This window comes from Sarcophilus harrisii, chromosome 2 (genome assembly GCF_902635505.1).
Source record: "Sarcophilus harrisii chromosome 2, mSarHar1.11, whole genome shotgun sequence".
Lineage (NCBI taxonomy): Eukaryota > Metazoa > Chordata > Mammalia > Dasyuromorphia > Dasyuridae > Sarcophilus > Sarcophilus harrisii.
The window spans coordinates 105,121,745-105,136,734 of record NC_045427.1 but is presented as its reverse complement, the minus strand read 5'-3'; the positions used below and the strand labels follow the sequence as shown (position 1 = coordinate 105,136,734).

Genomic DNA, 14,990 nt, shown 5'->3' with positions numbered 1-14,990 from the left:
GAAATGCCTTCTATATCTCTGACAAATGATTATCAGCCTCTAGTTGGATTTATTCTTGAAGGTAATTTCAAAATCTTATACAAATACATTGTTCAATTCTGTGAGGTGCTAGGAATTTAGCTATAATGGAACAACTGCCTTAAAGTTGACTATGCAAAATCCCCTAGGCAGTGTTGTCCCCTAAGTCATTACTATTCTCCTCCTTCCCTCTAAAAGGTGATATCCCACAGGACACCAAAAAAAATGCCTGATTTCTTACCACAGCAGTACAATACTGACTACCATTTTGTAGGAAATATATTCCTATTTCTCAGATTGTATAAATTTAATTCTGGTCTAAGCAAAAATTATGCAAAGTATACTCCTTTCTTCTTCCATATTTCTTCAGGGAGTTAAAGTATCTTGTCCCAAAATACTCTAGCTAAATCTGTTTTAAAGGAAACATGGAAAGAGTCTTCATTCAAGAAGCAGTTACAAAGGAATTTTATCTTAGGCTAAATTTAAAGGGTCTTACTAACAGACATTTTGAAAAGACACACAAAAACATTTCTATAAAATTCCAAAATTTCCAATAATTTTGAAACCTCCTTAGAAACAGAAAAGTCATTTGATATTGTGTGTATACATATATATATATATATACATATATACATATGTGTGTATATATATGTATACACACACATATAGACATATAATCTATTCTCTGTATTACATCTGACTTAACTTTATGGCAGACAAAACATTGAGGGAAATGCTATGTTGTTGTAGAATCGAACATTATGTTGTAAAAATAGCAAGTTATCAATCAATATATAAAGAGAAAGTTGGCATTGGGCCTGATCTACCCCATAAGGAGTCAATAAATTGTTCACACTTAGGAAATGCATTAACTCTTTGGCCACTAGGGTACTTTTAATAAACTACAGTATACAGTACTCTATAATCAAATGAATTATTCAATGATGATTACCCAGTTTGTGTGTATCTAGCTCTCTTTCATCTCTTATCTTAATATCACTTCTAGTTTTTTTGTTTGTTTATTTGTGTGGGGGATATGTGTGGGTGTGTTTACCATATGTTGCTTGTCAGTAAGTTAAGGTAGAAGGAATAGAGTTACAGGAAGTAAAAACAAATCAGATGTTCTTCCTTTTTGTCAATAACTTATAAAAATTTGATAAGGGAAAACATTAAAAGTTAATACCTGACAAAATGTTTTGACTTACTTTGGGATTTATTTATTTCTACCATCCTAACTTTCTTTTTGCTTGTGTAACTAAAGAGTGGATTATAACTCTGGATTTACAAAACAAATAAAGTAGGACTATTAACATTTGAATAGATTCTTTGATTTATGAAGTTTTACCATTGACCTCATTTGAAAAGCAAACAAATCCTAAATGCATTTAAAATGTGACCCAAATTACTAAAATTTTATTTACATATAGGTTTTCTAAAACATAAATATTGTATAAAGTAAAGCATATTTGTATTGCTTACCACAGTCATATGGGTAGATTTTTTTTTTTCTTTTACTTACCTATACTTAGCAGTTGCTCTGGGCTAGTATTCATAAAAGGTGCAAAGCAAAAAAATATATAAATGTATATGTATATGTGTATTGCTGTATCTATGCAAATACAACCCAGATCTTAAGCTTAGAGAATTTGAATAAGACTCTCCTCATTGGTGGAGAGATTGATGACTAATACTACATGCCTACATGAAGTACAAAGTTAGTGTAAAAGCTTGTGAGAAAAGATCTCTTTCCTTTTTGCTTCAAGAGGATCCACTCACAATTTCTTTCAGTCTATAGAAATAGATCCAGAGAGATCCAGAGGCATGCAGAAGAAAGCTGGCTCCTTCAACATGACCCTAATTTCCAGCATGCTACCCTAGAAACTTTGAGGAATTTTCTTTTAACTGAGATCAAAGTTTCTCTTGGTTGAGCTGAGATAGTTCTGGAAGAACTAATTCACTCTGTGTATTGTCTGGTATATTCCAATCTGATTTCTGTTTGCTCAGAATAAATAGGTTTACTTAAATAAATAGGTTTACTTGCTATTCACTAATGTGACAGCCTTTCCTGTAACTAGCTTTTGGTGGAGTGGAGTCAAGCCTTCAAATATAAGGGGTACTCCCCCCTTTAAGGAATAATGACCTAGAAAGCAACTTATGGGTAGCATAAGTTGATAGATCTGGAATTTTTCCTATTCTTTTCCAAAGAAAATTTTAGTTTATGCCTAAATTTAGGCCCATTTTCTCCCTTAAGTACTACTAACCTAGTTAACTTCCCCAACCTTTACTTACACTAACAAGTTAGTTCCCTAAAGAACAGCTAACTATTTCTCCCTTCAGGGTTTTAGAAATAATCTTAAGGGGTTGGGAGATCGTTTTCTAGTAGTATCATTCATAAACCCTCATCTGATATTGCCCTTTTTATTAGTCGGACTTAATTAGCTTTTTAGAAAGAAGTATTTACTAAGCAGATAGAGCAAAGAAGATTTAGACAGAAATAACTCCCCTTTTCTCCCCTGGCGTACACACACACACACACACACACACACACATACATACACATAGTCCCTGGGGAAAGTGGGCTCAAGCTTAGAGAACATAAGGCAAAAGGTTAACTCACAACTGTTGATTTTTGGAAGTCCTTTTCTCCTTTCATAGAGTCCTCAAAACGTTTCCCTTTAGGGCATGTGGGTGGGTGCCCTTGTAGATTCCTATAAGTTGCATTTCTTCAGTGTTCTCTAGCTGGTTCTTGGTTCCTGATCCAGACATTGCCACTGGCCACTGCTGTTTTAGAAATGCTGCTACCAACACAATTGTCCAACTCTTCTGACTTTTCCAAAGTTTTCCTCTGATCAAGGGGAGGGGAAAGAAGGCATAGATTTCTCCCTGCCCAGCCCCCAAGTGATTCCCTATTACCCTAGAATGCCAGATTCTAATCTTACTTGCTGTTTTAGCCAAACCCATCAAAGGTGACAGATTCTCTTTAACTAACCACAAGACATTTCCTATGAACCACCATCTGCTTTCATTTAATGACTCAAGTATTTCACTTCTAAATTACTTTTAAGAACTTATTCCTAACTAGTTTCCACCTTTGATTGATTTTGTCATTCACCTGATAAAGCTCAGGACTTAAGAGTATCGTGTTCCTCACATTATTTGGGATGACAAGCTTTGGGATATTATCTCTATATATAATTACACACATATGCAATACTCATGTAGATGTATATTATGTACATGTGTCTCTTTACACACACATAATATACATATATAATTTTTTTCTTGTTCAGTTTATGTCCAACCCTTTGTAATCCTATGTACCATACTGTCCATGGGGTTTTCTTGGACAAGATATTGGAGTGGTTGTCATTTCCTTCTTCAGTAGATCAGGGCAAACAGAGATTATATGACTTGTCCTGGGTCACACAAGTAGTATTTGAGGCTGGATTTGAACTCAGGTCTTCCTGAATGTAGGTCCAGTGCTCTATCCACTAAGTCACATGGTTTCCTCCTCATATGAGCAATAAAGTATTAGAAAAAATGTTTTTCTTTTTAGGAGGTAAATGAAGTAAAATGAACTAAAGGACCATAGAAATCACTGCTTTTTTTGTAAGAAGGATGCTAAAAGTAATTATTTATGTAGTAAAAGATTTGCAAAGTGCTTTTCCTAATATCTAATTTTTTTTTCTCTAATCAGCTTTGAGAAGTGGATGTTATTTATATTTTTTAAATGACTTGTCCAGGGTCACACTAGTAAACTTATGAGACTGAATTTGAACTCCAAGTCTAGTGATCTCTCCTATTCATTGTACCATCGAGTTTTCTAAATGAAATATTCAACGTTTGAAGAAATCTTCAAGATACTGAAATTATAAATGTAGATCTGGAAGGAACCTCAGAGGTCCACTAGTAAAATCCATTTTACAAATGAAGAAACTGAGGCCCAGAGAATTTCAGTTACTCATCAGATGACCCAGGCAATAAGTTACAGAGTCAAGATTCAAGCCTGTCCTCTGATTCCAAATCCTTTCATTGCCTCCTGACGCTATTTTGCTTATTAGCAGAACAATAAAGAAAATTGGTTGCAACTGGGAGGCCTTTTGGCTACAAATATATGCTCACTCTCAAGTTAGACTGAACAGCTCACCTTGGCGAAGTTCATCAAACTATAATGTTAGAACCAGACATTCTTGTCTAATTGCTCTTTGGGGTTGTGAAATGGACAGTTCTTCGTTGTAGGAAGCTTCCATTCAGAGGTTTGCTTTAAGGTAGTGCTGGGGACTACAGATGGATCCAATGTCTTGTTTGTAATGATTCATCATTATGGTCCCATAGATCTGTTAATTCCTTTTAAGTGACATAACAGAGATAAAGCAAATAAGGGAACAACACAAAAGCAAGAATATTTATGCATAATAATTTGAAACCCTTTCTGCAATTTTTCAAATGTTCAGCCAGCATAGATTAGTGGCTAAAAAGCCATCCTGAAGATGGAACAACACGGATTCAAATCCTTCCTCTGGAACATGACTGGGAGTGTGTCCTCTCAGCTCCCCAGACAATCCTGAATGACTACAAGTTTCAGAGAAGGTACCACTAGGATGTATCCTGTAGGAGGAGTTGTCCGTGTGCCAGGGCAATCACAGACCCATTCTTTTTATAGAGGCACCGTGGTAGCACAACGGCTTTGGGCAGGGAATCAGGAATGTCTGAGTTCTAATACTCCTTAGATGTGGTGGTGTGGTCCTGGGCAAGGGACATAAGTCTCTTTTTGCCTCAGTTTCCCCCACAGTAAAATGATGTCAATAGTACCTACGTCACTCAATTAAGATCAGGAGACCCTCATAAAGCATCTGATACATATTAATCAATTAATAAATGCGTGTTCCTTTCCCCCATTGCTCAGATGTTTTGGATATTGCGTTTGTTATTGTAATATGTCAGACAATGAGATAAAACCCCACATCTAGTATTCGTCCAGTACGGTGAAAATGCGGGCGGAGATGGAAGTCTTTTCCCTTCACCTAATTAAGTAGCCATTTGTCCGGCTAATAGACTTTCTTCAGAAAACCTACACATACACACGTGTGTGATATGCGTATAGACACAATAACTTGATTTATTTTGCTTTTCTCGCTACCTCTTGGTGGCAGAACGGGCTTAATTTAAAGTTCAGTGGGTGGGGGTGCTTTTTCTTTATTTACCAAACTATTTTAAAAGGAACTTGAAGACCAGCCCGGGAGAGACCAACTCTGTGGGATTCCACGTGTGGCTTTCCAGGGAAGGGCGTCACGCGGTAAAGGGAACTTAAGCCGCGGGGGGTGGGTGGGGGTGGGGATGGAGAGAAGCAGGAAGCCTTCAGCATCTGTAACCTCCCGCGACACCCCCGCGGACTAGTCCGCAGGTAGAGAGGACCCCAGGGCCTGGCGCGTGCAACGAGGAGCCCAGCCTCAGCTCGCTCCGATGTACGGTGTCCCCTCCTCCCAAGCACCCCACCCAGCCCTTCGCCAGCGATCGGCCAGGCCACGAGGTGCAGGGAAGGTTCTGTCCCGGGAGCCTCCCGCTAAGTTAAGTCCGCTGCCCAAGTTTCCCCAGAGTTCGGCTCCCGAGGCACGCATTACGTTCGGACGTCCGGACACAAAGGCTCCAGCTCAGGCCAGGAAGGACAGCTCCTACAGCTCCCCCACGGCTGCCGCCCCCTCCCCCCCCTATTTAAAAACTATTAGTTCTCCAGGCTACCAGTCCACAGCCCCCACCCACAGAACAGGCAAAGGGCGGGACCCACAGCCGGGCGGGCTAAGGCGGGCTCAAGACGTTGGGCGGGAGATGGCGGGGCGGGGGCAGGGCGGGGCTGACCTGGGGCCGAGGAAAGAGGGAGCCAACACAACCCGCGCGCTACCAGATCAAACTCGCGGTTCCACCAGCACACTAGCTGTGCCCCACCCTCTCCGTCACCAAAGGCGCCCAACCAATGAATAGAGAGGAAAATCGGGGCCTGAAGGCCTCGAAAGGGGAGGTGGGGGGGAGGAAGGCTACTTTTGACTGACAAGTAGCATTGCCCAATCCCCGTGCGGCTTCTCCTTGTCCTCCCCACTCCACTCCTCTCTCTCCAGTCTACCCCCCCCCACCTCTGACTCCATCTCAACCCATCCTACCTCCCCTCCCCCACTCTGCGGGCAAATCGCTGCTGGAAAGAGGCGGGGGCCTGAGCGGCGGGCTCGTGTGGAGGCTTTAGGTGGGACTGATGGATTCGCCAGCCAATGGCTATGTATCTGAATGCGCGGCGGTGGTCGGCTCTGACCAATGAGCTGGCAAGCTGGGGGAGGAGGCCCAGGTTCCAAACGCTCCGCGGCGCCATGGGCTGAAAACTCAACCGAGATGGAATCTCCCAGTCTGAACCGGTTTCAACCGGTTCCGAGTTTGTGGCACTAGAAGGAGGGGGAGAAGCGGCGCGGCGGCAGCAGCATCAGCAGCAGCAGCAGCAACAGCAACAGCAACAGCCACAGCAATAGCAACAGCCCCGGCAGCGGCGCCTGTTCCAGTCTTTGCTGCTGCCGTCCGTGCAAACACCCGGAGGGGGAGGGGGAAGCCTCCAGTCGCTGAGGAGAAGGAGGAGGAAGAGGAGGGGAGAAAGTTTAGGGGAGCCGGGTTGGGGGGGCCCAGCCGCCGGAGCCGAGAGAGAGAGGGGACCGCGTTGTGGTGGGGGGAAGTCGGACTGCACCTGGCAGCACTGAGCGTCCCCCTGACTGTGTGGACTTCAGCTGCCGCCCCCCCCCCGCTCCCCCCCCGCTCCCCCCCCCCCGTTGCTGCTCCTGCTGCTGCCTGGTCGGAGGTCCCCTTGGGGCTGAATCTCTGGGACCTGACTCCCCCTTCTCCCCTCCCCCGCCCCTCCTTCCTCACCCCAGCAGGATCGTTGATTCATCCGCTTCGTTATCGTTATTTTTTTGGGGGGAGGCGCGTGTGAAGGGGGGGAGGCGTCATTGGAAGAGTAAAACGTTAGAGCTTTTTTTTTTTTTTTTTTTTTTGCCTTTTTCTCCCCTCTCATTTTTTTAATTTCTTTTTTTTTTTTTAAGGTGGGCAAACTGTGAAACCCACCTTCGTCTCCCCTCCTTCCCCTTCCCCACCTTCCCTGATCCCCTCCCAGACCCCCCCCACAAGGAAGGACGAGGCAGTTGGTTCAATCTCTGGGTAAGTCGGAACATGTAATGAGCGATCTTGGGGGGTCGTGGGGGAGGGTGGGAGGAGTGCAATCTTAAGGGCTCGGGAGCTAGAGCTGGAACGAGCGGTGGAAGGAGAGATCCCTGGGTGGGGTAAAGTGGGAGGATCGAAGGGGGGGAGACAGTCCGCGGCGCGACGGAGGGAAAGGCCCCCGAGTGGGGATACGGGCCTCGGCGTGCGGGTTAGTGTGTGGTGTGGTGCCTGCAATTGAATGGATCGGCTTCTGCCACTGGGGTGGTGGGAGGGGAGGGAGGTGGGGTAGACGGCCGCGGGAGGCGAACTGCTGCTGCTGTCGGGCTGTAAGCGTGTGCGGGGAGGGGGGAAACTATGGAAGGAGGAGGGCGGTGGTAGTAAGGGGGGGCTCGAGTGGTAGTTGGAGGGCTTCCCCCGTTGGCTGGGGTGATTTGGGGAACATCTCTGTAAATTATTATGAGTGGAAGTTTCCAGAAATACTGAGTGCAGCAGCAGCAGCAGCATTGAAACGTCCGCCTGCATCACGTGGCCCCCTGGTAGAGAGCTGGGATCGGGAGGAGGGAGGGGCTGCAGTGTCGCTGCTCCCTCTGCAAGCCAACTCCGAGGCTCGCGTGTGCGTGCGTGTGGCTCTGTGTGCTTAAGGGTTTTGAAAGGAAGTAGAGTGTTTTGGTTAAAATCGTAAGGTAGTACCTTTATACTGAGCTCTAAAGTGGAGGCCACTTTAGGCCAGATGGCCCCAGGCACATTGAGACCAAAAAATATGAACTATTTACTAGGGCTGGCATTGTAGTATGGGCGCTGGATCCCCCCCTCCCGGTTTGGGGGGGGTGTGTCCGAGGTGGGGGAGGGAAAGGGTGCAGAAAGAGGCGGTTTTGTGTTTTTGGTGCGGTTTTTTGTTGTTTTTCGTTCTGCCACGGTCCACTTCTGATCGCGTACATGCCTTATTATACGGAATCTAGGGCCGTGAACGTGAGGGCCCGTTTGGTCTAAATACCTTTCCCGAGTAAGGGCGGGGGGGGTGAGTGCCCCTGACTGGATTCTATAGTTAGAAGTGCAGCACAGTCAATTTTGGGTGGGAGGCCAGAGGAAAGGAGGGGAGGGTGTGTTTCTCCTGAATGAAGCTGGCTACTTCCCACACACCTAAGTAGCTGTCTCCTTGTAGCGACTTGTCTTTGACCTATTGTGAACTTATCTTTAAGCAACGGTTATGATTTTCTGGGTTGGATAGGGGATTGTTGTACATAGTTATTGGCTTGTCCTTTTGAAGTGTAAAAAACTATAGTGGATAGCACTAGATCAGATAAAATATTAATCCACTGTGGAGAACTAGAACCTAATTAGCTAGTGTTTGGAGTGGAGAAAGCAGCCAGAAAAGGCATTTTACCTGGCAATTGGATGTGTCTTCAAGATTTTGCTAACGCATATTTTATGGGCAGGAGGACCTTAGAAATACTGGTGGTTAGGAACTTGTTGGGGTTTTTTGTTTGTTTTTGGAGGTATTGAAGTGTGTTTGACATTGACCACAAAGCCCCCTTTCTGTACTTTATGAAGAATAGGTGGGCCATTTTGAACAAAGTACTAAGTGGTAGAATGATTGGGGTGGGGGGCGTTAATTGAATCTTGAAATATTTACTTGAAAGCCAGAAAACTGGGGGTGGGGGGGATAACCTAGCCAATAAAATGTAGCACTTAAAAGTGAAACCTAAGTTTCATAAATAGCAATTTTATAAACTATTTTCATCCATTCAAAAATAATGTAAATAAATGTAAACTTAGGAGAAAAGTTTTTGTTTTTTTTTACTAATGTTCAGTTTTAATTAAAAAGCAATTTTGATTGTGTAGATTTTCTGTACCATATTAAATGACTTTGTTTTCAATTTAAGTGATTTAAGATGGTACTCTTGATCTTTTTTTTAAATTGTGTTTGGGGAAGAAAAGAGTAACTGGCACCATTGGGAGCATGTGTGAGAGATTTCCATTTTTCTTTTTGTCAGTAGTTATTTTTGACCCAAGATTTTGTAGCTATGCTTATGACAGGTGCTGTGTTCTAAAAATACATGTTGTGTAACACCTAGGTTTAAAGAATTGATGTCCTGGTTGTAAACTAGTTAATAGACTAGTATGTTTTGAGAGTAGATAATTGTTTAATCTCTAAAGTCTTTTTAAATATAATGTCTGTTTTTCTGTGTCTTAGGGTAAATTGCATTTTTAAATTTAATGTTGACTTTAGGATTTTCATTTTACTTAACCAAAAGCTTTACTATGCCATACTTTTTTTTTTTTTTAACTTTTAATACAAAAAAAGCAGTGTACCTTCAGTGACTAGTCTAAACAAACCACACCAAATACAAATTAACACTACTCATTCAATCAGGCTTCAATTTTAGAAAGTTACCATGAAATTGACTTCAAATTTTTCAGAGATAAAAATATTATTGTGGTTTGGCTTTACACTTTGATATTGCTGGTATTCTGATGAAAATCCCCAAATTTCTATGGCATTCCTACTTAGTAAAATAGTTTAGATCAGAATAGTTTTTTTTTTTTGTTTTTTTTTTTTATGGTGGAGAATATTAGTTAAATGTTTAGAAGTAACTCCTCCCTCCTCCCCCCAAGAAAGAAAGAAAAAACACAAAAAACCAAACACTAGTACACTATTGACAGTGGGAAAGGTATAGAAGGACTTAAGAGACATAACTTATTTAAAAACAGAATTGTGGGCTGTCAGCCAGTGAGGTGAACTTTTTTAATAAAGTTGTTGAAAAAGTAAGTAGGACTATGCAGTGAATTTCATTGATAGGCAAGAGAACTTTTTTTTTGAGAATTTAAAAATTGACTCCTAAAATGTGTTTTTGTTTTCTTAGATACAAGCAAATGTGGATTTTTTAAAGTTTGTTGTAGGATATTGAAAACTAAGAGCATTTTAGTGGTTATATTTTGTATATGTGTGTAAATATGGTCCCCCTAATAGGACCATGTAGATAAAAGAGTTTGAAAATAACTTTAAGGGATAGGTAAAATGGCTAGGCCAAGGTTACTACACATGTGGCTGAAGCTGTGTTAGAAACCAGATCCTCTGAATTCCCAATCTTTAGCTCTTCTCCACTTTTGCCTCGCTTATCCATAGATCAGTGGTAGAGTTAGAAGGGGATCTTAGAAAGCTAGCTTCCTTTGATTTGTTGTTAACATCCACAGAAGTGATTTTTTTTTTTATTTTAAGAGCAGAATCCAAATCTGAACCTTGTTCATTTTTCTCCCTAGTCTAATACATAACTCCTTTGCAACAAGCTCTTTTTAGGCTTTTATTATATGTCCACCTTTCATTCTCTTCCTCTTCTTTCCTCCCCTTTCTCCGCCCCCCCCCCCCCCCCCCCCCCCCCCCCCCCCCCCCAAAAAAAAAGCACCTTTTCTTAAACATCAATCAAATTAGGTAGGGCTAATAGTTGTTGTAGGGGCTCTACTTTTGGAAAAATGGGAGGGGAGTTATATTTAAGACTTTCTACCATTACTCTAAAATCTGGTGTTTATACTGCTAATCTTGTTGAGAGAGAACTAGACTTAAGTAAATGGACTGTTTATAACTACCTCAGAAATGTATTGTTGGAACCCTAGAAAAGTTACTTAAATCATTTTCCTTCTGCCTCAACTCTCGATAACATCTCATTACCTTTCTGCTATTACTTTTTTCATTTAGATGTCTAAAGTATAATTTAGTGATGGTTTTGGTAAATGCATCATCTAAAATGTGAAATAAAATGGCTGAAATAAAATTAATCTTTAGAAATTGTTTTTGATTAACAATAACTTCATGGTATTATCTTCTGGGTTTTTTTTTCTCTGTTTGCAGTAATCTATGCCAGCAATTATGACAATGTTAGCAGACCATGCAGCTCGTCAGCTGCTGGATTTCAGCCAAAAACTGGATATCAATCTTTTAGACAGTGTGGTGAATTGCTTGTACCATGGAGAAGGAGCCCAGGTATAGTATTGTATAAAAACCAGGAGCTAATGTTGATTGAATTGCATTAAATAACATTTTGTTATTAGGCTCAAATTGGATTAATGTGACAATTTTATATGACCAATCTGTGAAAAGAAGCATTTTTATAAGTTATTTTAGAACCTTGGTGTTGGGTGAACCTACCTCTTAACTAATAACTTAGGCAAATCATAATGATATAATTTGAATTAAGTTAATCTTATAAAGATATATCTTATGAGAACATGTATCTAGAGTTGGAAAAGATTATTGAAGTGTAGAGGTAAAGTGGAATCTGGAATCAGTAACCTAATCAGTACTATCCTTCTGGAAAAGTTGTTGATTGCTTTATGCTTCTGCTTATCATCTTTGCAGCTTAATGGGACCAAAACAGCCATTCCTAGTCACAACTTCCTTATATATCTCTCCACTGACTTGTAGACTTTCTCCAGGATTGTTAATTTTTTGTATTTGCATCTACAGCACCAAGCAGAACAGAGTGCTTAGTCATTCATACATTGAGATGACTTGCCCAAGGTCACTTAAATTGTATTATCTCATTCTCCTAAAATTTAGACATAAAAGGTTGTATTGGGAAATATGTTTTAATATTTTAAGAGGAGACTTTGCTGCACGGGTGGAATTAATGGTGAGAAATAAGAGAACTTATGTGTTTTTATATTTACACACACATATATACATATGTATTTCCTTTTGTAGATTATAGAATTTAGAGTTTTAGTAACAGTGGTCTTGCTTTTGCTTTTTTATAAAGTATCATATCCTAAAATGTGTATCCCTGTCAGTTAATGAAGTTTACTTCTTAGACTACAATAGCTGACATTGAAGATTTATAAAATATTTCAAATATATTCTCATTTGAGATTCCTAACAATCCTGTGGGATGTTAGTCTGGCCTTGGATACTTACTGGTTGTATGGTCTTGGGCAAGTCACTTAAGCTCTGGTTTACTCAGTTTCCTCATCTATAAAATAGGAATGAAAAGTCCCTACCTATCATGGTTTGTGAGGATCAAATGAGATATTAATTGTAGTGTATAGTACTTGTAAAACTCAACGTTTGCTACTTTCTAAATAGTCATTCTTACTTGTATTAAATATACTTTAAAGTGACCTATTGTTTGGTTAGAAATCTGCTCATTAAGCATCTAGGAGAACTAAACAAGATTCTTGATTGATAGACTTTGTTACTTAAAGCTCTTCTGGTTTCTAACATAATAAAAAGGCTTAATTTTTTTCCCCCATATATTCTCGAACTGTAAGGAAGGTTAAGTGATATATCCATTTTTATAGAAAAGGACTTGTAAAGCTCTTTATTTACTATGATATTGGCTCTGACTAACTTAAGAATTTAAGACAGATGGTTTCTCAAAATGATTACAGTCTTAATCAAATGAGGGTCTAACCAAAATGATGTTGCAACATGTTAAGAATTTTTGTCTTAAGAATGGAAGAGAGAAAAAGGTTTTCATAGCTTAATGATCCTTTTTAAAGGGTTTGTTTTGAGTACAAGTCAGAACCCCTTGGAGCTGCGTTTAGCATTTGCTGCTCTTTATATTACTATTTATTACTATTATATTATATATTACTATATATTACTATTACTATTATTATTAGTATGTTTTCAAAAAATTGTATTGATTTAGAATTAGGATAAGGCAAGACGGGATAGAGCACCATCAAACTGGTCCTGGAGTCGGGAGGATCTGTGTTCAAATGAGGCCTGGGACAAGTGACACTTAGTAGCTGTGTGACCCTGAGCAAGTCACTTAATCCCATTGCCTCACACACAAAGTAAGGCCAAAGTCACTGAATAGAAGATTTCTTTATACTTAAACAGAAATTTCATGTTTCCTTTAGGCTATCTAAAATGTGTGAAAACAATTGCTTTGCAATGAAGGAGAGGAGGGAGTGTTTACTGAGTTTATTATTCAGAAGATCCCTTCTGACAACATTGTTTGGTCTTTGTTTTGTTTGAAACTTTTTTCAAACAGAAGTTTGACCTTTTTTCCTTTTGGTCTAGGCTACGATAGCACTTGAAACAATCAAGGCATCAATAAAGCTACATTTATATTTGGGATGATTACCATTGCATCTAATCTTTTAAATTCTAATGAAATTAACACAGATTAAAGTGTAATACTTTTAAGATGCTAAGAATTCAGAATGTTAGTAAATGTAAATTCTAAGTAAGAAGTTTCTCATTAAAATAATATAAAGATTAACCTTACTGTTTTAGTAGAAAATAAATTCCAAGTTTGATTTAAAGGTTTTTAAATTTCAAAATGTATTTCCAAAAAGTTGATATGTGTAGGACTTAATAAAAGTATGGTCTTTTATATTGTTAGGATTACATCCTCATAACATGTCTTTAATGTTTTTTAAAGTTTTCTCATATTACAAATCGGACAAAAATGGTCACCTATAAACTGAGTCTTTTTTTTTTTTTTTAACAAAAATCTAAAACAGATTGGGTTTGTGAGATTTACTAAAGATTTTTTGTTTTATTTTAATTAGTCCATTGCTGATAATGATTCAAAGAATACTATCAATGACTCCACTATCTAATCTCATAAAATTCCTACTTTAGTATGACCTTTAAGGTCATTAAAAAACATATGTTGTATGATATTCTTAGTATCTTAAAAGTCTTATTACATTATAGTATATAGAAAACTAAACATTAATATGAAAACTACAATGTCATAAAATTCAATAAAATCTTAAATGTCTGCATTTTAGTATGAAGAATTGTTAGATGACTAGGAGGAAATATATTTTTCTTAAATATGGCATTGATGCTGTTTTTGGTTTTTAAGAAAGACATTAATTAGAGGCAAAATGTAGATATCTGACAGAAATAAAAACTTTAGATTTTGTTGTAACATTAAAAATATGAGATCACATATAGGTAAGGAATTAATAATGAGAGTAGTAGTAACTTTTTATACAGTCATTTTTGGTAGTATTTGATGTGATAGGTAAACTTTCCTATGGGTGTTAGCCCCAGTGTCTTTCTGCTATGGTGTAACCATATCACAATTCCATTATGTATGTTGAGACATGGTACACCACAGTCTTCAGTGACTCTGCTTAGGAAATGTTGAAAGATATTTTGCCTCCTTTTTTTAGATTCAATCTACATGACTTTCCTGTTCCTGGGAATATTAGTACATTCTAAGCTATGGAGAAAATTTATAGGGTCACTGATATCTTTCCAATATTTTCAAGAAATAATTGATATAATTTATTTTGTATTTAATTTATACTTTAATATATTTATGGTCATCCTGCCATCTAGGGGAGGGAGTGGGGGGGAAGAAGGGGAAATATTGGAACAAAAGGTTTGGCAAATGTCAATGCCGTAAAATTACCCATGCATATAATTTGTAAATAAAAAAGCTATTTAAAAAAAAAAAAGAAAAGAAATATATATAGAATACTATGCTGAAAATAGTATGAGATTCAAAGAAATAATATGGTTTGTAAAAACAGAGTACTGTCTAGTTCCTAACTTCATTGTTACTTGGTAACTTCTGAAGACTTGTTTCTAAGTTTTTGGGGTTTTGATAGCATTATAAATAAAATTTAAATAAAAGAGATAATGTGATGTAGTAGATAATGGGCCAACTTCAAAACCAGGAGAACCTGAAAGTTCTCTAAGAATATAAATTTTAGAGGAAGTGGCAATCTGCACTAATAGAAGGAATTTCCTATCCTGCTAACCTCTGCCACTGAAACCATAAATTCAATTATTGTACCTTTAAATTAAATTAAAATAA

General features: G+C 39.0%; 1 protein-coding gene across 2 annotated transcripts in view; it reads left to right on the top strand.

Annotated features, from left to right (window-relative positions):
* The first annotated feature begins 6,527 nt into the window (after positions 1-6,527).
* Positions 6,528-14,990, top strand: part of XPO1 (exportin 1) — a 50,567-nt gene continuing 42,104 nt past the window's right edge. Inside the window, exons 1-2 of one of the 2 annotated variants that reach the window (XM_003758250.4) lie at positions 6,528-7,206; positions 11,057-11,188. In XM_003758250.4, coding sequence (XP_003758298.1) covers positions 11,063-11,188 — 126 coding nt within the window. In that variant the 5' untranslated portion in view covers positions 6,528-7,206; positions 11,057-11,062. Of the gene's footprint in view, positions 7,207-7,396; positions 7,418-11,056; positions 11,189-14,990 lie in introns of those variants that run through there. The other variant, XM_031950532.1, reaches the window with a different exon arrangement.